General features: G+C 45.4%; 1 protein-coding gene across 6 annotated transcripts in view; it reads right to left on the bottom strand.

Moving 5' to 3' along the window:
- DNAH9 (dynein axonemal heavy chain 9) overlaps window positions 1-22,815 on the bottom strand; it is a 281,176-nt gene that overhangs the window by 25,268 nt on the left and 233,093 nt on the right. For 5 of the 6 annotated variants that reach the window (XM_070479111.1, XM_070479112.1, XM_070479113.1 and 2 more), the window contains 3 exons: window positions 21,731-21,853; window positions 12,325-12,518; window positions 11,341-11,489 (listed from right to left, as the gene is read on the bottom strand). In XM_070479111.1, the coding sequence (XP_070335212.1) occupies window positions 11,341-11,489; window positions 12,325-12,518; window positions 21,731-21,853 (466 nt within the window). Of the gene's footprint in view, window positions 1-11,340; window positions 11,490-12,324; window positions 12,519-16,567; window positions 16,789-21,730; window positions 21,854-22,815 lie in introns of those variants that run through there. The other variant, XM_070479115.1, reaches the window with a different exon arrangement.

The raw sequence follows: 22,815 nt of genomic DNA, 5'->3' as shown, positions 1-22,815 counted from the left end.
AGTTGCTATCTGTTTCTACAAGGCCACTGTAGCTGCTGACCTTCCAAACTCCCTGAAAAGAATTCAGGGTGGAGATGAGGAATGGTGTGCTCTGTACTCTGGGAAAAACTGGCAGAACAGACGTTCACACAGATATTTTCAGGAGATTTTAGGAGCCCAAATTCTTGAATCTCCTCATATCTGGAAAAGCACTGCAATCATTAACGGAGACATCACTCCTTGTGACCAGCACCTAGCCTCGGCCAACCGCATGCTTGAGTGCATGTACTGCCTTCACTAAAACCATATAAGACACTGACCTCCTTCCCTCACCTCTTTGGAGCAGCTCCTCAGAGCTCTCTGAGAGGCTGTGTCCCAGGCTCTAGGCCTCATTTTGCCCCAAATGAAACTCAACTCACAACTCTCATGTTGGACTTTTTTTTTTCAGTTAACAGCCCCAAGAGTGGACAGACATGCCCCTGCCATTTTGTGTAGCCTCCACTCCAAGACCAGGCATTGGGCCACCATCCTAGAGTGAAAAGGCCCAAAGAGTGGCAAGTGTGTGGATATGGCTGGGTCCAGCTTGCTTGGTCCCCTGATGCATATTAATAATAATATGTATTTTCCCTGGACACCTACTGAGAGGTGTGGCCCCAAGAGGCAGGACACAGGTGGTTTTTAGCTTCCTGTACTTTACTCCATAGGAACCTCCTCCTTGTTATTCCCACCGCATAGGACATTTACTGTCACCATCTTGCATGAATTCGAGTGAAGAGAGGCATGCCAAGGCAGGGCCGGGCTGCGTGGGTGTGAATGTTGTGCATCTCAGTGTTGGGAGTGGAGTGAGGGAACGGCCGCGTGAACATGCATGTCACAGCTGTGTCACTGGAGCAAGGTTGAGCCCCCTGTGCCCTACAGTGACTTCCCACTAGGCGTCTGTTCTGCACATGGTAGTACATATATGTCAATGCTATGATGACCTGGAGGGGTGGAATGGCGGGGTGTGAGGGAGACTCGGGAGGGAGGGGGTATATGTGTACTTACGGCTGATTCTCACTGTTGTACAGCAGAAACCAACACAACACTGTAAAGCAATTATCCTCTGATTTAAAAAAAAAGCAATGGAAAAATAAATAATAATAATGTCATGTGACAGAGGTGTGAGCTAATGCTGTGGTGATAATCACATTGCAATACATGTTGCAAAACATGGTGTACATCTGAAACTTACACAATATTCTATGTCAATTATATCTCAATTTAAAAAAAATGAAAATCAATGAAAAAGAGTTGCTCTGTAAGCCTGCGAAAGACTTCACACAAAGAAATAACCTTACTAAAGAACACCAGTTCTGTTTGGATACCAGCTATTCACCAATCCAATAAAGTTTAGAGAAAGTACACAGTGTTCTTTAGACAAAGGATCACAAAAGGGTGCAATACCATGAAGGAGTTGTTGGGCAATTTTTCTCAGAAGATAAGGAACGCAAGAGAGAAGAGGAGAAATTTTAAAAAGAAAAAGAATCAAAGTCTGTACTTAAATTTAGTCTCAGGGGAACTAAAACTGAAGATGCAATTTGAAATCTCTGCAAAAAAATTTAAAGAACACTGTCAATATCGGAAGTGTCTTTAAAGCACTAAAAAAAAAAAAATATGGCGTGTTCTTGAACTGTATAGGACAAAACTGTATGATGACTTTTTGTACTGATGAATGGTTATTACAGATTCAACAGAGATGAACCCAAGCAATACCCTTATTAAACTCTACAAATCCTAGCTGGCAATGGATTTGATGGCAGCTTTAGAACTGGGAATATAAACAACGGATTCCAAAGAAAATACTAGGATAAGGGTGCTGGGATTATTAGATAGTCTTGGTGACATTTCTGCACATAAAAGAGCCTATTTCTTTTCTTTATTCACAAACAAAGGATAAAGGAAAAAAAGGGGCTTAGGTTTAGATTACTTTGAATACTGTGTGCTATGACTTCCAGCCTTCCCCTCCCCCACCCCCCACCTTTAGCTCATCTTTCCCTTTCTGATCTTCTGTCCAGTGCTCCTTATGGTGGGGTCACCAGGACCCGAGTCCCACTGTAAACCTCCTTGACCATCCTGGCAGCTGTGTTTCCTCTAACGCCAGTCTCTTTGAGGACATGACAACTCCTGTGGCCCTGTCCCTCGCTCCGCACACCCCCGGAGCTGGGAGGAAGGTGAACGTTTGTCTAGCCTTCTCTTAGAACTTGCAGGCTATCTTTCCTCCACTCTTATAAAAAACCCTTTCTCTTCTAAAGCACACGGATGAGTTATACAAACTATGTATAGTTAGTATACTATACAGTTAGTTAAACAAACTAACTTGTATGTTTTCTGCCTTCTATCAACTTCCCAGAGAGAGTCACTTTTATTAGGGCTTTGGAACTTGGAACTTTGGAATTTTTGGAACTTTAAAATCTTGCATCTTTTCTTGCTTCACCATTAACTTGGTGAACTTTGCTGTCACTGTGGATGACTCGGCCCACACCCAGCCTCACATTTCCTCATCTTTCAAAGAACTTCATTCCATTTCTGCTACCCACTTTCAGAGGCTGCACCAAGGACTTTATCAGTAGGAATGATTCTGTGTCTCAAACATTATTCTTTCATACTTATTCACAATGATGACGTCCTGCTCTCCAGATTTTTTAATCTTCTTAAAAAAATTATTTTAAAACATTTATTTATGTGTTTGCTTTTAGCTGTGCTGGGTCTTTGTGGTGGTGCTCGGGCTTCTCACTGTGGCGGCTCCTCTTGTTTCAGGGCACAGGATCCAGGCGAGCGGGCTCGGTAGTTGTGGCAGAGGGTAGATGCTCAGTAGCTGCTCCTCGGCACGTGGAAACCCAGACGAGGGATCGAGCCTGTGTCCCCTGCACTGGAAGGCAGATTCTTAGCCAGCGGACCACCAGGGAGGCCCTGGACTGTTTATTCGATTACTCCCTGCTCATGTGATTCTATGTCAGTAAAACGCCCAGTGCGTCGGCTCCTCTGTTTATCCTAACCCTCATCTTTACCTCCCTGTTATTTTAATATGGATCCAATAATCCTTCATTTGAGCCCTGATCTTATAAGACTCTTAACTCTTGTCCATTCTACACCTGCATCACCCAACTTTTGTAGAACCGTAACCCTGGCCGGCTACAGTTCATGAGGTTTCAGAGAGTTGGACACAACTGAGCAATTGATACTTTTGAACTATGGTGTTGGAGAAGACTCTTGAGAGTCCCTTGGACTGCAAGGAGATAAAACCAGTCAATATTAAAGGAAATCAGTCCTGTATACTCATTGGAAGGACTGATGCTGAAGCTGAAGCTCCAATATTTTGGCCACCCGATGTGAAGAACTGATTCCTTAGAAAAGACCCTGATTCTGGGAAAGATTGAAGGCAGGAGGAGAAGGGGACAACAGAGGATGAGATGGTTGGATGGTATCACCAATTCAAAGGACATTAGTTTGAGCAAGCTCCGGGAGTTGGTGATGGACAGGAAAGCCTGGCGTGCTACAGTCCACGGGGTCACAAAGAGTCGGACATGACTAATCGACTGAATTGAACTGAGAGACTAAACACACACACATACACACAAAATCCTGCACAAATCTGAGCGTTACTGCAAGAGAAAAATAACACACTGGGTGAACTGGGGCCACAGCAAGTTGACAATTCTCAATCTCAGGAGACTGGTAATCTTTCCATGTGTCCCAGAGTTGCTACATTGCCCATTCCTCTCTTCCTTTAACCTTCGAAGGGGGATTTCCCTGGAAGTCCAGTGGTTAAGACTCCATGCTTCCACTGTAGCGGCCGAGGGATCAGTCCCTGGTTGGGGAATTAAGATCCTGCATGCTGCACAGTGCAGCAAAGTAAATAAATAAATAAATATAAAAAAAAGAAAGCTTTTTTAAAAGAGAAAGTATTTAAAAATAAATAAACTTCCTAATGGAACCCCCCACTTCTTATGCTCAGCACTTGGCTCCACTCCCTACTGCTCCCCCAGCCGGAGAAGACATCTGCCATCTGGTAGAACACCTTCTATTACTGCCATTGTATCTGACACTGCCCACGTCCCTGTTCCATCCCCTTCCACAGCCCCCCCAATGGAAGAGGTGCCCCCCACTCTCCTAGTATAAGAACAGAGAGAGGACTGCCTCTCCACACAGAAACAACACTCTGCTGATCTTGAAGCTGCTCTGTAGAGACTGGACTTGCTCCAACCTGGCCAACTTCAACTGGTGCTTAAGAAAAAGAGAATGGGGTCGGGAGGTGAAAAAGAGACTCTAATCAAAGTGTTGATAATCTAGCTGCAAAGATGCTGAATTGAAAACTGTTTCTTTGAACACCCCTGGTAGCAGGCTGACAAAAATCTAAAGGAGCCTGTTGTTCTGACCAGCACACTGGAAAGAGAAAGAGAAGGCAGTGGAAGACCGAGGTGGTAGATAAATGGAAATGTCAGGATTCATTGTGTCAGTGCCAGATAACTGGACAAAGGAGGACGGAGACTGAGCAAGATCATGTACGCGTCAAGCGAAAGAAGGACTAGAGACGATGCCTTGTGAGGGTGGAAAGGGGAGGTCCTCTGCCAGGAGGGCCAAGGAGGATGCTGTGCTTTGAAAGGATGTGAGGAAAGGGTATAAAGGAAAATCAAACCGAGCTGCCTCAAAGAACAGGAGAATCATCATTGTCATTGTAGTGCCCTATGATGCTACTGGAGTCTTAGTGTTTCAAAGCCTTTTTGCACCTGAGATTGCATGTTTATCCTCACAGTAACCCTAGGAGGAAGGTAATAGGGTGAGTGGAAACAACGGGTGATTGCTTTTAGATGAACCAAAAGCAAAAACAATGGTGCCAATAAGCAAGTGTGGCTCGTTCTGGAAGCAGGTGATGAGAAGAGGAGGGACTTCCCTGGTGGTCCAGTGGTTAAGACTTTGTGCTCCCACTGCAGGGCGCATGGGTTCCATCCCTGATCAGGGAACTATGATCCCGAACTCTGCACGGCGTGGTCAAAATAGATAAAATGAAGAGACATGATGAGAAAAGAGAGAGAGGAGGGTAAAATTAAACGCGTGTTAAAGGATAGATCTGTGAAGGCAAGAAGGATGCAGTGTGGGTGGGTGGTGGCAGGTTCATGTTCAAACAGAGGCCAAAGACAGTGGATGGAATTTCCTCTTCCTCCTCCTCTACTGAGGATGGAAAATCCTGGAGGAGACACAAGTGTCAGAAAAGCACAGATGCTTTTTTAAAAAATTTATTTAATTAAACATTTTTATTTTATATTGGAGTATAGTTGGTTTACAATGTTGTGTCAGTTTCAGGTATATGTGTATATATCTATCTTTCACTTTTCAGATTCTCAGGAAAGCACACATCATTAATCAACTGTCAACAGATGAGCTTTGGAAGCTGAGAGAACTCCCAAGATCATACAGAGAATTCTGTTCGCCTGTGGGTTCATGCATTTTGGGAGAAGGGCTGGAGGGAGGGTGGGAGAAATAAAATCTTTCATCTGACTTTCAGGGCGTTAAAACCTGGCCCAGTATTAAGAACTGCCTTGGGGCTTCCCCGGTGGCTCAGTAGTAAAGACTCTACCTGCCAGTACGGGACACACGGGTTCGATCCCTGGTCTGGAAAGACCTCACATGCTGCAGGGACAGCTAAGCCCGTGCGCCACGACGACGAGGGCTGTGCTCTAGAGCCTGGGAGCTGCAGCTACTGAGGCCCACACCCCCTAGAGCCCTTGTTCTGCAACAAGTGAAGCCACCGCAGTGAGAGGCCCTTGCACTACAGCTAGAGAGGAGCCCCTGCTCGGGGACTAGAGAAAAGCAGTGAAGACCCACCACAGCCAAGTAAATAAATAATAACTGCCATGATGAGACAAAGGGATAGAGGCATGAAGGAGTGAAGAGCATGGATCACACACTCAAAGGCGGGGAAGTATCCCAGGTTTTCTAAGAGGCTACTTGGAGTAAAGCAGTGGACGGTTTGATGTACAGATTCTGCCCAAGTGCAGATGGTGAGTTTCCTTTATAAGTGGAGGCCTAGCAGACACGGGGGAAAGTGTTTGAGTCAGTCGTGTGGATTCCAAACCTGAGAACAGGAGTCCATCAGACAAAATGATTAGACCCAAGATGGGGAGCGCATGATGAACCCAGAGTGTATGTTCTAACTGGGTGCAGGAGAAAACAAGTCAAGCCACCCCGAAAGTGGCACAGGTGCGTAGGTAATCACTAGCTGATGAGCGGCAATATTGCCTCTGCCAAGGGAATGTGCGTGAAGGTTAAACCAAGGGCAGGGCTGAGATGATACATTCAGAGACAAATAACCAATATGGTTCAGAGACGGGTCAGTTTGCCTGGAATGACAGCAATCTTCAATCTACATGATGAAATAGTTGGAGGTCACTTGGCAAAGAACAGGAGGACATTGCTCATAAACAGGGTATATGAAAGCTCCCAAAAAGGAAAACATTGACTAAAAATGAGGAGGCTAGATTTGTTAATATGAAAGGAATAAAACCTCCATGGGACAGAAGAATACAGAACTCTATTAAAAAAAAACTGAAAGTCAGGAACAACTTTGCAATGACAACAGTTCTTTTATGTGCATTCATCCGTTTGCTAATTCATCCGACTGATATTTACTGAGCCCCGCTCTGTGGCACTCAGACTTTTAGGCACAGATAAAATCCTAAGCAAGATGATGTGGTCCTTGATCTCCAGGGTCTTAGTGAGAAGTAGGTAGGCAAATGTAAGTTAAATAATAAAAGAAAGGTTTAGTTAGAATTGCATCGGGATTTCCTTGGTGGTCCAGTGGTTAAGTATCCACCTGCCAATGCAGCTGACTTGGGTTCTATCCCTGGTCCAGGAACTAGGAGCCTCCATGCTACAGGGCAACAAAGTCTGTGCGCCCTAGAGCCTGTGCTCTGCAACAAGAGAAGCCAGTGCAGTGGGAAGCCCACACGTCACAACTGGAGAGTAGCCCCTGCCCGCTGCCACTGGAGAAGGCCCGCAATCAAGAGCCCACGTGCCGCAACAAAGGCCCAGCACAGCCAAATGAATAAATAAATACAAATTTTAAAAGAATTGTACTAAATGCTCTGATGCAAATACATGTGTAAGGGAGACCCAGATGGTCTTGCAGGGAGAAGTTCAGGAGATGATCCATGCAGGACAGGAGGCACTGGACCAAAGAACTGGGGAGAAGTATTTCAGATAAAAGGGATTGCTTGGTTCAGGATGGAGAACACATGTATACCCATGGTGGATTTATGTCAATGTATGGCAAAACCAATATAATATTGTAAAGAAAATTTAAAAAAGGGACTGCTTGTGAAAATGCCCTGGGCTGGGAGGGCTCATGAGGTGATGGCCCTAAGAAAGCCATGTGGCTGGAGTATTGGTGTGAGTTTGGGGGAAGTTAAGATCTAAAGCTGAGGGCTTCCATGATGGCTTAGTGGTAAAGAATCCACCTGCCAATGCAGGAGATGTGGGTTTGATACATGGGTTGGGAAGATGCCCTGGAGAAGGAAATGGCAATCCACTTCAGTATTCTTGCCTGGGAAATCCCATGGACAGAGGAGCCTGGTGGGCTACAGTCCATGAGTCAAAAGAAGAGTTAGACATGACTGAGCAATTAAACGACAACAAAAGATCCAAGGCTGGACAGAAAGACTTCAGCTTGCAGGTCACGGAGACCATGTCAGTGGCATTGGACCTTACCTTTACAACAGTGGGGAGCCACTAGGTTTTGGTAGAAGTGCATTATAATCAGATCTGAGATTTAGCAAGATGAGTCTGGCTGTGAGTGGCAAAAGATTGCAGATGGAGGAGAAGAACAGGGATGTTAATAGGCTCTTGGGATAGTCCAGGGGACAGTTCGGTGACTCAGATGAGGAAGGCACAATGAAACAATTAGACCCATTTGAAACACACTTAGGAGGTAGAATCAATAGGACTAAGTGTGATGGGTGGGAGGAGGTGTCGAGGGTGACTGAATCTCGGGTTTCTGACATGAGCAATTTGGTGAATCGTGGTGATATTTACAAAAAATGACAGAGCAAGATTACCAGAGATAAAGAGAGGTATGACTCTCCCACATGAAAAAGCAGGCTGAGTGCTGAGCAGGTGAATGAAAAAGACCTGCACCTAACTCAGCTCATGAAATGTCACAACACAAGGTAGAGAGATGATTTGAAAGTTCCCAGGGAATAAAAACAGGTCACCAACAAAGAAACAAGGGCAGGGGATTTCCCTGTGGTCCAATGGTTAAGACTCCAAGTTTCCTTTTTTTTTTCATGCCTAAAATTCTTTTTTTTTTAATTAGTTGGAGGCTAATTACTTTACATTATTGTAGTGGTTTTTGTCACATTGACATGAATCAGCCATGGATATACATGTATTCCCCATCCCGATCCCCGCTCCCACCTCCCTCTCCACCCGATTCCTCTGGGTCTTCCCAGTGCACCAGGTCTGAGCACTTGTCTCATGCATCCAACCTGGGCTGGTGATCTGTTTCACCCTAGATAATATACATGTTTCGATGCTGTTCTCTTGAAACATCCCACCCTCGCCTTCTCCCACAGAGTCCAAAAGTCTGTTCTATTCATCTGTGTCTCTTTTTCTGTTTTGCATATAGGGTTATCATTACCATCTTTCTAAATTCCATATATATGTGTTAGTATACTGTAATGGTCTTTATCTTTCTGGCTTACTTCACTCTGTATAATGGGCTCCAGTTTCATCCATCTCATTAGAACTGATTCAAATGAATTCTTTTTAATGGCTGAGTAATATTCCATGGTGTATATGTACCACAGCTTCCTCATCCATTCATCTGCTGATGGGCATCTAGGTTGCTTCCATGTCCTGGCTATTATAAACAGTGCTGCGATGAACATTGGGGTGCACGTGTCTCTTTCAGATCTGGTTTCCTCGGCGTGTATGCCCAGAAGTGGGACTGCTGGGTCATATGGCAGTTCTATTTCCAGCTTTTTAAATCTCCACACTGTTTTCCATAGCGGCTGTACTAGTTTGCATTCCCACCAACAGTGTAAGAGGGTTCCCTTTTCTCCACACCCTCTCCAGCATTTATTGCTTGTAGACTTTTGGATAGCAGCCATCCTGACTGGCGTGTAATGGTACCTCATTGTGGTTTTGATTTGCATTTCTCTGATAATGAGTGATGTTGAGCATCTTTTCATAAGACTCCAAGTTTCCAATGCAGGAGACGTGGGTTCAATCCCTGGTCAGAGAACTAAGATCCCATATGCCATGTGGCCAAAAATTAAATGCTTAGAAAAAAAGAAAAAAGAAACAAGGGAAGAATAACACCCTACTAGCATATGGTCTCATAGGAATAAAACTGAGTTCTAGAGGACAATCGAGCATTGTGGACACATTCTGAGTAAAAACAATCATTTTGGACCTAGCAGAACTCATCAAATGAGTGTGTGGGCAAAACTTAAGTCTTTTCACACACCCAAAGATTCAGAAATTTTACTTTCCATGATTTTTTTCCTGATGACCTATGCTAGCAAAATTAGGATGAAGCCAATTGATTGTCAGTAATGGGAGCTAAGTTCTTATTTTTCCTATCAGAGGGTAAGTAGATACTGAAACTTGATAAACCCAGAAAGAGTGATATAAACTACTAATAGGAAATAGAGAAGAAATTATTAGAAGGAATAAATTCAGAAATAGGCAAAAGCCCAGGGTCTGGGAAAGGATACTGGGTGCGGGGAGGGCTAGACTGAGAGCTGTCACTTTTCTGAGTTTTTTGTTATTGGTATTTAAAAAATATGCTACTTGAACTTTTGGGAGATTATGAAAATATACATTAAATTAGTGAATAAGATGATCCTCTCCCTTAAGCAGGTATCTACTCTTTGGAGTCAAACACCAGGTATATGGTACATATTCCTTTCATTGTTGTTGTCGTTTAGTCTCTGAAGTCATGTCATGCTCTTTATGTGACTCCATGGACTATAGCCCTCCAGGATCTTCTGTCCTTGGGATTCCCCTGGCAAGAATACTGGAGATTACTCCAGGTAATCTTCCTGACCCAGGGATTGAACTCACGCCTCCTACATCGGTAGGTGGATTCTTTACTGCTGAGCCGCCAGGAAAGCCCATTCCTTTCATTACATATGGAATAACAGGTTGCTTGTGGAGGTATAGTACTTGGTCCGTATTCTTACCTATAAAGACCCGTATCTATAAAAACCCACTGAGTCTTGGTTTAACTTTGCAATATATTGCAATTTTGTTAGTTTTACAGTTTTGATTAGTCATTTATTTGCTCACCCCCTCATTTACTTACTGAGTACCTATCATATGAAAAGCACTAGGAACTTGAATACTATGCTGAAAAGGACATTTATCCCCAGGGAGCTCTCACTGTCACATAAAGACACCACAGTCATTAGATGGTCACAATGTGACATAGATAGAAGGGTGCTCTAAGAGTACATGGGAGGGATACCAAGCACCCTGGAAGTCAAGTAGGGCTTCCTGGAGGTGGTGACAGTGAAATGGTATTTAAAGGATGAGTAGAAGGTAGTCTGGTGAAGGGGAGGCCAGAGGGGAAACAGACTATTCAGGAGAATGGAACGGCTTCTGTGTTGAGTGAGAAAGAGGGCAGTAGGGAAATACAGGCAGAATAAGGAGCTCCCAAAGATGTCCATGTCCTAAATCCCAGAATTGGTGAATAGATGTGACTTTACCTAGAAAAAGAGATTCTACAGATGTGATTAAAGATCTCCAGATGGGGAGATGACCATGGGCTGTCTGAGTGGGCCTGATAGTAGGTGTCCTTATGAGGGAATGGGGTAGACAGTAAGCCCCATTTGTGATTCCTGACCTCCAGAACTGTAAAATAATGGTGTTACCTTAAGCCTCTACGTTTGTGGTCATTTATTACAGAAGAAACAAGAAACCATTAATGGAAACTAGGCTGGAGAGATAGGGAGAGACTGGAGCATGAAGCTCCCTATAAGTCAAGCTAAGGAGTTTGGACTTTATCGTGAAGGCAGTAGGAGCTGTAAAAGGATTGTACTCGTATTTCAGAATCACTGCTCCAACTACAGGCAGGGGAATGGCTGGCAGGGAGGGTGGTGAGACAAAGTCTCCTCATGAATCTGCTACTTTATATCCCAGAACAGTCCTCCGGCTGGTGGAGACCCCCTGGGGTGGGTTCGGCAGTGACCCAGATCTCTGTATGCTTAGCAAATATTAAGCACTGCAAAACGAGCCTTGAATCAGGAAAACTGAAGCTGACAGAGGCAGAGCAACAGTGCGTGGGGCCGGTGCGGCCTAGGCTCCAGGGTGAGGTTTTCATACCTTGACTTTCCACATCCTTTAGGGGGTCCACCCCTGGAGACAGGATGAAGAACATGGGCGTGGCTGGTCCTGATTCTTCAAAAGAGGCTGCGAAGTCCAGGGCTCTTCCCACCACGTATTTGCTTCCTAACTTCTCCTCAATAAAATCTCTGCCGGGGGGAGGGGGGGAAGGTCTATGTGTATACATCAGTCACAGAATGATAACATATGAGCAACAGAGGTCTGTGGAAATGGAAATATGCACTCATGGTCACGGCATGGCAGTTACAGAGCTGGGAGCAACACCAACGCTACTTATTAAGTCAGCACTCACAACCTGTGTTACTAGTTATGCACCTGCTCACCTAGATCAGGGCTCCTTCTGGATCCCCATCCATCCAGGCCACTGCTGACTCCTCTATGGAACCTAGATGTCCTGTTACATCACCACCGCCCATCAGAAGACTGCCAGGAGCCATGTCTTCAGAAAGCAGCTAAACCCTCCACACCTGATATCCCTGAGCTCTTCCATGCCTGTGTATGCATGTTTAGTTGCTCAGTTGTGTCCGACTCTTTGCAGCCCTGTAGCATGCCAGGCTTCTATGGGATTTTTTTTTTTTCAGGCAAGAATACTGGAGTGCATTGCCAGTCCTTTCCACCAGGGGTTCTTCCCAACCCAGGGATCGAAGCCGCATCTCCTGCATTAGCAGGAAGATTCTTTACCCCTGAGATGTCAATGAGCACCTACCTCTTCCCAAATGGTTCACTTAGATTTTAAGGCAATACTGCAATATGTTGTCAATACACGTGTGTTGACAATACATGTGTTTAAGAACACAGAGCAACAGGCCTCATGGGATTCTGGATGTTGGTACAAAGGTTTCTGTCATGGTAAACTCGTGGCTTTGGGCTCAGCCCTGCTGGCCTGGCCACACTTGCCCAGCCTTCCCTGCTGCCCCTGGCCTCCTCGCCACCCCTGGCCTCCCCATGGCCACCTGTGCCTACCGCAGGGCATAGGTCATCCGGTCGGGTCGCAGGACTCTTATCATGCAGAGGCGCTGCAGGGCTGTCTTGTTCTTCCACTCCTGGGGGAACTTTTCCTTCTCAGGACATTCTGATTCCACAAACTTCTTCCAGCTCTTGGCGGATCCCTCAATGTCCCGATCCAGATTACAGAATTCTTCCATTGATGAAAGTGCCTGAAAAAGGTCAGGGAACCTGGCTCTGGATGCAGTTTCTCCTGAAAGCTGTCATTTGCATCATCATTGGGGGTGAGGGAGCAGGATGGTCTTATAGACACAATTCTGTTTCATCTATCCTCCTCTTCTGGATTCTTGACTACTCCCCCCAGCACACCAAGGAAGAAGACGGATTTTGATCAACTCACCTCCATCAAAAGCCCCAGGGATATGTAAGGTTTAGCAAACAAAGTGTTTGGGAAGTGGTCAGCAGTGGGACTGAGAGCACCTCCCAGGAGGGGACCACACGGGAAGAGGGACAAGAGGATGCTGTGAGTTTTCTGGTCACAGAGCTCTGGTACTGAAGTCTCTGCTGCCTCCCTTTCAATCCCATTCTCATGCTGCCAGCAACCCCTGTCAATTCCATCCCTCAAAATGTCTCTAGGATCTAGGATCATTGACTTTGTGTTAATGCCAACTCTAAAATTTCCATATGTCTCTTACTTTCATAAAGATTAAGTCCAAATATATGAATCAACTCTCTTCCTTTAGGGTTTCCCTCCCATCCATCCAGTTAACCACCCAGCCCACGTCCTTCCCCCTCTGTCCACCCACATCTGACTTAACCCTGGAAATGTGCCAGGCGCTCTTGCAGCTTGATGCCTGGTTCACACTTCTTGCATCACAGGAGCGGTCCTTTCCTCCACAAATTCTACTCCTTTCCTTTCTCGTGTTGGGCATAATTATTTATCAAGGTTCTACAAGTTGTTAAAATGTTAGTCACTCAGTCATGTCTGACTCTTTGAGACCCCATGGATAGAGAAGCCTAGTGGGTTACAGGCAAGAATACTGGAGTGGGTTGCCATTCCCTTCTCCAGGGGATCTTCCTGACCCAGGGATTGAACCTGGGTCTCCTGCTTTGCAGGCAGAGTCTTTAAATTCTTTACTGTCTGAATCACCAGGGAAAGCTTTACAAATTGCTAACAAATTGTTTAAGTCCAGTCCAAAATCAGCCACCCCATTCACATCCATCTTCTCTAACCTGGAACACACAGCTCTCCCACTCCCCTTTGTGGACCGCTCAGAACTACTCACAGTTGATATATTTAATAAAGACTGACTCACTTTATGGATGTGTGACTGCTGATCACTTTTAAGCCTTATCTCTCCCTCTTCCTCTTCTGTTCCACGAGGCAAGCTGGTAGGTAATCTGGGTGCCCCTTTCTTTGTGCTGAAGGGAAGTTGTATCATGCAAGCCTTTGCCCCCACTCCCCAGCAATCACAAAAAGCCCAAGACACCACCTTTCCTTGTATTCTCAAGCCATTTTCACACTGCTTGGGAACTCCCCTACTCTGCCCAGAAAGTCTCATTGTGTGAGCAACAAATTCTTTCATGCCTTCTGGGTATGCATGAGGCATTGTCAATCTAGACAGGGGAACTGCATTTTGGGTGGGGGTCCATCCTGTTTCTTCAGAGTGCCCAGGTGAATCTCACTGACTTAGTCGCCTACATGAAGCCTTTCCACAGTCACTCAACTCCGCCTGTGGTTCCATCTCTCCAATGAGATTAAAAGCTACACTGGGTCCAGGGCACCTACCACAGTGCTGTGAACTTTAAGGAACCCACACATTCTCATTATGTGAAATCTTTCACTCATTCTTTGGTATTTATGAGATGCCTGATACATGCCAAGTACTTGGGAATACAAAGGCAAATCCCAAAATACATGCACCTTCAAGGCACTTACAATCCTAAACTAAACAGAAAGAGATGAGGGAGGCCTTAGATGTAAAATTCTGTTGGGCAAAGAGGGAGGTGGAGAGAAGGGAAGGGCGTTTCATGGGGAAGGGTCCACAGAGCCCATGTCTGAAGCAGGGAGGGTATGGTGCATGGCAGAGGCCATGTGACTGCAGTGAAGGGGTGACAGGCGACGAGGGGAAGGTCAGGCTGGAGAAGACATGTACACTCGAGCTGGGCTTGCCCAGGCTCTTCTGAGTGGATGAACACATGTCCTGTCTTTTTAGTTGCCCTTTCACCAGGGCTCTGCAGCTTCCCAACGTCACTCTGATCACTCAGAGCAGGGAGCGCACCTGTGGTGCCTAGACGTGACCTGGGCTGGAGTGGGGGTGGCAGGGGAGAGGGGGCGTGGGGAATGCAGGGGGAGGAGGAGCGTGGTGCGTGGGGAGGGCAGTTTGGGGGATGGACGGGGGAGGAGGGAGTGGAGTGTATGATGGTGGTCGAGGCACCAGAAGACGAGAGCTCTGGTCCCAGGGCCACCTCTTACGAGCCTCTTTTGACTCAGAGCCTGTTCTTAAACCTTTGTGGGCTTTGATTTTCTCATTTGGAAAATGAGGCCATGTAATCATCGTCTGCCTAGCTCAGGCTCTAATGTACATATGGGTGCTCAGAAGACTGTAAAGCCCCTCTATGTGCTCTTTGGGGGCTCCTACGTTATCAGATTGCAATTGCTGGTCTGCTTGTCTGTGACTCCCACAAGATTGCGAGTTCCCTGTGGGCAAGAACATTCTGTGCCGTCTCTGTAGCCTCAGGCTTCGCAGGCTGCCTGGCACTTAGGAAGCACTGCATTAAAAAAGTTGGACATCTGGGCGGCTGTTGGGGGGGCCCTTGGCAGGCCGAGCAAAGCTGCAGACGTGGTGCTTAGCTCTCTCTGAGCTGAGGACCAAACTTCCCATCCTCCTTCAGGCGGCCACTTTCCCCCTCTTCCCAGCTTGTGTCCCCATTAACCCTCCTGCAGGCCCATTACCCTCCTCTGAAGTCACCACAAAGCTGAGGACATTACAGGGTGATCAGGGCTCCCAGCTGGTGTGACTGGGTCTGAAACACGCTTTCCTGAAGCTCTGGGTTGAACACAATTGCAATGTTTAATCTTCCAAATGAGGGAAAGGGATTTCTAGCCTTCTAATAAGCTAAATGGAAATGACTAATTAACCTAATTACGTTGGACTGGGTACCAAAGTACAACTGCGCTAAATTGGCATCGGGAGAGGTGGGAGGGGCCTTTTCAGAGGCATACAAAGCTGGGTAGCGCAGATGAGGTCTCCTGATGGAGAAGAGAACATGCCTGTTACCTGAAAGTTCAGCATGGGATGAGACCTTGAAACTCCTTAAGGAAGTTACTAATAAAAGCAGTACTTGATCACAGATTTCATTCATTACCTGTTTATTAGGCCTTCTGGAGAATCAAGGAAATGCATTTTCCTCATCAGTTAGGATGCTTAAAAATGTTTTGTTTAATCATGTCCTATTCAATTCTACTTCTTTTGTTTCTTTGGACTAAAATCCAACTGAACATTTAAAAAAGAGCATTTGTCAGAGGCTACATAGTGCCTTGTGCTTCACCAGCCCGCATCCTGCACTGGGCTGGATCTGGAAGGGGCTGGACGTAGTGGCTCCCGTAACAAAACTTGGGGAGAGAGAGAAGAGAGAAAGCTTCACTCATGTGCAGAAGCCGTTGAACAGCCAGATGAGCTTAGCTCCCAAAACAAAATAGCAAAGCAAAGTGAAGAAAAGCAAAGCAGACCAGACAAAAGAGGGAGAAGACCAAACTGCACAGTAGCTTTTGAGTGGAGTGATGTACAATGAGCGCAGTATAGAGTGCGCTCGAATCACTTCTCTGTGACTTGTGCTTCAGAGGGCTTCGTGGGATTACAAAGAAAAAGGCAACGGGACTGGACTCAGCTGGGCAACTCACAGGTCCTCAAAGGTTTTCCTTCGATGGCCAATTCTATCGGGCACAACGATGTCAACCACAGCATATACACCCCTTGTTGTTGTTTAGTCACTAAGCCATGTCCAACTCTTGTGGTCCTGGGGATTGTAGCCTGCCAGGCTCCTCTGCCCATGGGAATCTCCAGGCAAGAATACTGGAGTGGGTTGACATTTCCTTCTCTAGGGGATCTTTCCAACCCACGTATTCTGCATTGGCAGGTAGGTTCTTTACCACTCAGCCACCAGGGAAGCCCATATATACCTGAGACCTGGTTAATTAATAATCATAATTGCAATAAGGTGAATTCAGTCCCCCAAAAAGATATGTTGAAAATCTAACCTCTCAGATTTGTGAATATGACCTTATTTGGAAATGACTCTTTGCAGAGGTGATCCAGTAAAGATGAGGTCAGGAGGGTGGCCAATGTGACTGACGTTCTTGTAAGAAGAGAAGAGATGCAAAGACACAGGGGGAAGATGACCATGTAAGGACGGTAGAGATGGAAGCAGAGATTGGAACGGTCCTGCCACAATCCAAGGAATGCCTGGGGTTCCCAGAAGCTGGAAGAGGTAAAAAAGGATGCTCTCCTTGAGCCTTTAGAGGGAACATGACCTGTCAACGCCTTAATTTCAAACGTCTAGCCTCCAGAACTCTGGGGGAATAAGTGTCTGTGTTTTTAAGCCACCCAGCTTATGGCACTTTGTTATGGGTGTTCTAGGAAACAAAATACAATAACGATAATCAGCTTCCAGTTACTGAACATTTATGTGCATCACATAACAGATAAGAAAACAAGGATAACCTGTCAGAAGTCACAAGCTCAAACCTGAAACTGAACCCAGGAGCATCTGACTTCAGAGCCTGCGTCAACTGGTCTATCTCCATTACTGGTCCAGTTCAGCAAATAAGCGTATTCAGAACTGCTCTCCAGAATTCATTTCCCATAAGGGCATCAGACTCTGAGCCATTATTCTCGAGCTCCATGACCTATACTTCCAACAAGGACGCCATTGGCCACCTGTGAGTACTGAGCAAACAAAATGTGGCCAGTGTGACTGAAGAAGAGGGTTTTTTTTTTCCATTTATTTTTATTAGTTGGAGGCTAATTACTTTACAACATTGCAGTGGTTTTTGTCATACATTGAAATGAATTAGCCATGGATTTACATGTATTCCCCATCCTGGTCCCCCCTCCCACCTCCCTCTCCACCCTATCCCTCTGGGTCTTCCCAGTGCACCAGCCCTGAGCACTTGTCTCATGCATCCAACCTGGGCTGGTGATCTGTTTCACCCTAGATAATATACATGTTTCGATGCTGTTCTCTTGAGACATCCCACCCTCGCCTTCTCCCACAGAGTCCAAAAGTCTGTTCTATATATCTGAGTCTCTTTTTCTGTTTTGCATATAGGGTTATCGTTACCATCTTTCTAAATTCCATATATATGTGTTAGTATACTGTAATGGTCTTTATCTTTCTGGCTTACTTCGCTCTGTATAATGGGCTCCAGTTTCATCCATCTCATTAGAACTGATTCAAATGAATTTTTTTAATGGCTGAGTAATATTCCATGGTGTATATGTACCTCAGCTTCCTCATCCATTCATCTGCTGATGGGCATCTAGCTTGCTTCCATGTCCTGGCTATTATAAACAGTGCTGCGATGAACATTGGGGTGCACGTGTCTCTTTCAGATCTGGTTTCCTCAGTGTGTATGCCCAGAAGTGGAATTGCTGGGTCATATGGCAGTTCTATTTCCAGCTTTTTAAGAAATCTCCACACTGTTTTCCATAGTGGCTGTACTAGTTTGCATTCCCACCAACAGTGTAAGAGGGTTCCCTTTTCTCCACACCCTCTCCAGCATTTATTGCTTGTAGACTTTTGGATAGCAGCCATCCTGACTGGCATGTAATGGTACCTCATTGTGGTTTTGATTTGCATTTCTCTGATAATGAGTGATGTTGAGCATCTTTTCATGTGTTTTTTTTGCCATCTGTATGTCTTCCTTGGAGAAATGTCTGTTTAGTTCTTTGGCCCATTTTTTGATTGGGTCATTTATTTTTCTGGAGTTGAGCTGGAGGAGTTGCTTGTATATTTTTGAGATTAATCTTTTGTCTGTTGCTTCGTTTGCTATTATTTTCTCCCAATCTGAGGGCTGTCTTTTCACCTTGCTTATAGTTAGAAGAGGGTTTTTATTTGCTTTTAATTTTATTTATTTAAATTTTTAATGCATTTACTATTTTCTGGTATAGTGGATTTTTTCTACATAGGATCTAGTTTTGTTTTTGGTTTTTACAAATTTAACACATTCTTTTTGTTTATTTTAATTATCTTAAAATTTAAATTTAGAAACTGGAACTTGCTTTAGTAGTTGGAGAACTTTTGAGTACATTTGAAATAACTTGGGTATATGAATCAACTGCTATAACTCTATATTTTATAGAATCTAAATTCAAGCCAAGTATTTCTGATGAAGATTTAATATCTGAATTGAGAGGTACTGTGAGTGCAAAAAAATATACACTGGGATTCATACTTACTTCAAAAATGTAAAATATCTCATTCATAATTTTTGTAAAAATTACATATTAAAAGGATAATATTTTGGTTGTACTGGGTTAAGGAAATACATTATTAACGTTATTTTCATTTATTTCATTTTAGATTATTTTTTTACATTTTGCATTTTAATGTGGTTAGTAGAAAAATTTAGATGACACATGTGACATGCTTTCTATTTTTTTTTCACAGCACTACTCTAAGTTTTGTCTATTCATATCTTATGTGGCCTAGAAAAGCTGATTTTCCACACATATGCTTGACACATTATAATTATTCTTAGGCATTTTGTGACTTTGTGGTCTGGTTGCTGTTATGAATGGAGTTTCTCTGTTTTCTTTCCCAACATAGTCTTCCCCTTCTCACTTACCAGATTGGATTCAGAATTTCAAATGAAGTTAATATATAAAAATCAAATCACACCTTTATTATTTAGATCAGGGATAAGGAAATGGAGGCTGCAGGGACAGTCTGGCCCACCAGCTGTGTTTGTAAATAAAGTTTTATTGGAACGCAGCCACTTCCATTTGCTTACCTATGGTGTATGACTTTGGCAGAGTTGAATAGTTGTGACACAGTGTGACCCTCAAAGCCTAGATATTTGCTGTATGGCCCTGTGCAGGAAATGTTTGATGACTCTTGATTTAGACATAGTTCTAAAGATGACTAAAAGAATAGCTGCAGACTCTGAGAAAAGTTAGAAAAACATTTTGGGCCACGGCAGCATTTCGCAAGATGACTCCTTTGAAGAGGACAGCATGCATATAAATGATTATGTGCTGGGCTTTTGTTCTAAAGTAAATCAACTTGGATGGATCTCAAGGGAGTTGGGCTGAGTGATCAAGCCAGTCCCCAAAGGTTGCATACTGTATAATTCCATTTATATAACAGCCTTGAGATGACAGAATTATACAAATGGAGAACAGATTAGTGGTTGCCAGGAATTAGGTTGGGGGAGGGAGGAGGTTGTTGTTTCTATAACAAGCGACCTACACACCAGTTGGAGTTTTCTAGATCTTGACTGTGGTGCTGACTACATGAATCTTCACGTGTGATAAAACTAAACACACACGTGCATGAAAACCAGGTGCAATCAGAATAGAGTGGACTGTATCAGTGTCAGCTTCCTGGATGTGACATCATGCTGCAGAAAAGCTAGATGTGACTGCCGAGGGGATGCGGTGCAAAGAATCTATTTCACATAATTGCATGTGAATCATTGTCTCAAAAAACTTTTAGTAAAAAATATAAAGAGAGAGAGCCAATCACATTACTTCAGACTCAGGCTTCTTTGTGCTATGAAACATGTAGGAAAGGGAGCAAACATGGACGGTCATAGGGACTTTGCTGGGGGTCCAGTGGTTAAGACTTCACTTTACAATGCTGGGAGTGTGGATTCAATCCCTGCTGGGGGAGCTAAGATCCCATATGTCTAGTGGCCAAAAAACATAAAACAGAAGCAATATTGTAACAAATTCACTAAAGGCTTTAAAAAAAATGGCCCACATCCCCCCCAAAAAATCTTTAAAAGCAAACAAAACAAAACAAAACAAAAACAAAAAACGCAGGAAGGTAATAAATAGGATTCACTTTGTGCTGGTAGATGCTGGTCCTCGTACAGCTCCAGCACCTACTGGGGAGCTCCTCCAAGTGGGGACCCGACCGCTGCCCACCTGGAGAGAGAGTCTGGACCCTGGGACTGACGTTCACCCAGTACACGCTTACCACAGTGCCAGCCCGTGTGAACGCAGGCGTGGTCCCTACTGGACGGAGCTCATCGCTTGTGATCTTTTCAATGTTCATAGAATCCCACTGAAGCTAAGCTGAATAACATGGAAGGGGAAAATGGGCTTTGCCGTCAGACAGACCAGAACTCGATTCTTGATTCTTAGGTTTGCTACTTATAAAATGAGTGATCGTAGTTTCTTTACATGTTAAATGAGAACAAACAGTACTTCTCGCCCAGGGAAACATGAGGATAACATAAGGGAAAGTGTTTCTGCTCGGAAAGATCGAAGGCAAAAGGAGAGGAGGGCGGCAGAGGATGAGATGGTTAGATGGTATCACTGACTCAATGGACATGAATCTGAGCAAACTTCTGGAGACAGTGAAGGAGAGGGAGGCCTGGCGTGCCGCAGTCCATGGGGTCGCAGAGAGTCGGACACAACTTAGTGACTGAAAGGCGACAACAATGTGCTTCTAAGGTGCTCAGTAAACGTGAGCTGTTACTAGCCACTAGAATACCAGGCTGGGATGTGTCCCCTGCTTTGAGGCTGTTAGGACTCACATGGAGATGGACAGCTGGCAGCACCCTGGTAACTGTCCCCTCCATGGACACAGCATCTCCACACTGGCCTGGGTCGCACAGAGGAGCCTGAACTCTGCACCTCACAGAGGAGCTGGCCCTGAACACCGGCAGGAGGAAAGCTGCTCAGCTGAGTCAGACACTTGCAGGTTCCTCCTGTTCCCCGACATCCTAGAGACAGAGCCCACGCACAAGCATGCACCTGCTCCTTCTCGGCAGCGCCCTTCCAGCAGGCCTGGGAAGGGGGAGTTCTGCCGGAGGGGTGCCGGCAAGGGGCCCCACCTACGTCTAACACAGCTCATGTTATTGTTGTTTAGTCTCTAAGTCAAGTCTGACTGTCCTGCGATACCACGGGCTGTAGACTCCCAGGCTCCTCTGTCCATGGACTTTTCCAAGCAAGAACACTGGAGTAGGTTGCCATTACCTTCTCTAGGGGATCTTCCCCACCCAGGGATCGAACCCATGTCTCCTACATTGACAGGCAGATTCTTTACCACTGAGCCACTGGGGAAGCCCCCAACACAGCTCAGGGTGAAACCCTCAAAGACAGCCCCGCTGGTTTCCTAGGGATAAGCGTCAGAACAGCAGTCCAGGAGAGGACAAGGTGGATTTTTTTTTTCCCGAGGGGCTGGTACGGACCTTGATGCCACCCCAGGCCTGATGGGAGAGGAACTCCACTGGACTGGTGACTCCTGTCTGTGCTGGAGATCGAAGCAGGAAGTCCAGCTCGGCTGCACTCACTTCCTGGTTCATGAGGAGGATCTGCAACGTGGAAGGACAGTGTTCTTATTCATCTATTGGCTTCACTGGGTCTTAGTTGTGGCACATGGGATCTTTAGCTGCAGCATGTGGGATCTAGTTCCCTGGGCTCAGACGCTCAGTCTCGTCTGACTCTTTGCCACCCCTCATGGACTGTAGCCCACCAGGTTCCTCTGTGGATGGGCTTTTCCAGGCAAGAGTACTGGAGTGGGTTGCCACTTCCTACTCTAGGGTCTAGTTCCCTGAGCAGGGATCAAACCTGTGTCCCCTGCATTGGGAGCCCTGAGTCTTAGTCAGTGGACCATCAGGGAAGTCCCAGCGCTGAGTTTTGTTACCTGGCGGCAGTCGTGGGTCCTGGAGCCCCTCGGAGTCGCCACCAGTGTAACTAGTGCTACTTCTGACCCGAGAGTGCACTCCTCCGTCTTGGTTGTTGACCCGTCTTGGTTGTTGAAATCGGGTGGAGGGGAAGAAAGTCTGTATCTATGCTGATCACCTCTGGGTACATCTGACTTCACCCCAAATACCAGTGTGACTAAAGCACACACAGTGAATGACTGTTTGTCTTAGTAAGCAAGGAACTGATGGATCAATCCTAAATGCCATGAAGTACATTCCTGCAATCTCACAGAGAAGATGGCAGTGGCGAATGACATGATTTGAAGAGAGGGTCAAAGTAACAGACGAATGTATGCAAAACAGAAGTGCATGTGTGAATGAGTGATGCTAATAGGGGACTTCCCTGGTGGCTAAGAATCCACCTTCCAATGCAGGGGACTTGGGTTCCATTCCATTCCTGGTCAGGGAACTAGGATCCCACGTGCTTCCAGGCAACTAGACAGAAGCCCACATGCCACCACTGGAGAGCCCATGCAGACTAATGAGATCCTGCATGCCACAGCTAAGACCTGATGCAGCCAAAAATAAATAAATAAAAAATTACTGCTAAGGGGGACCCAGAACAGGGG

This window comes from Odocoileus virginianus, chromosome 17, assembly GCF_023699985.2.
Source record: "Odocoileus virginianus isolate 20LAN1187 ecotype Illinois chromosome 17, Ovbor_1.2, whole genome shotgun sequence".
Lineage (NCBI taxonomy): Eukaryota > Metazoa > Chordata > Mammalia > Artiodactyla > Cervidae > Odocoileus > Odocoileus virginianus.
This window is presented reverse-complemented; position numbering and strand designations above follow the sequence as displayed.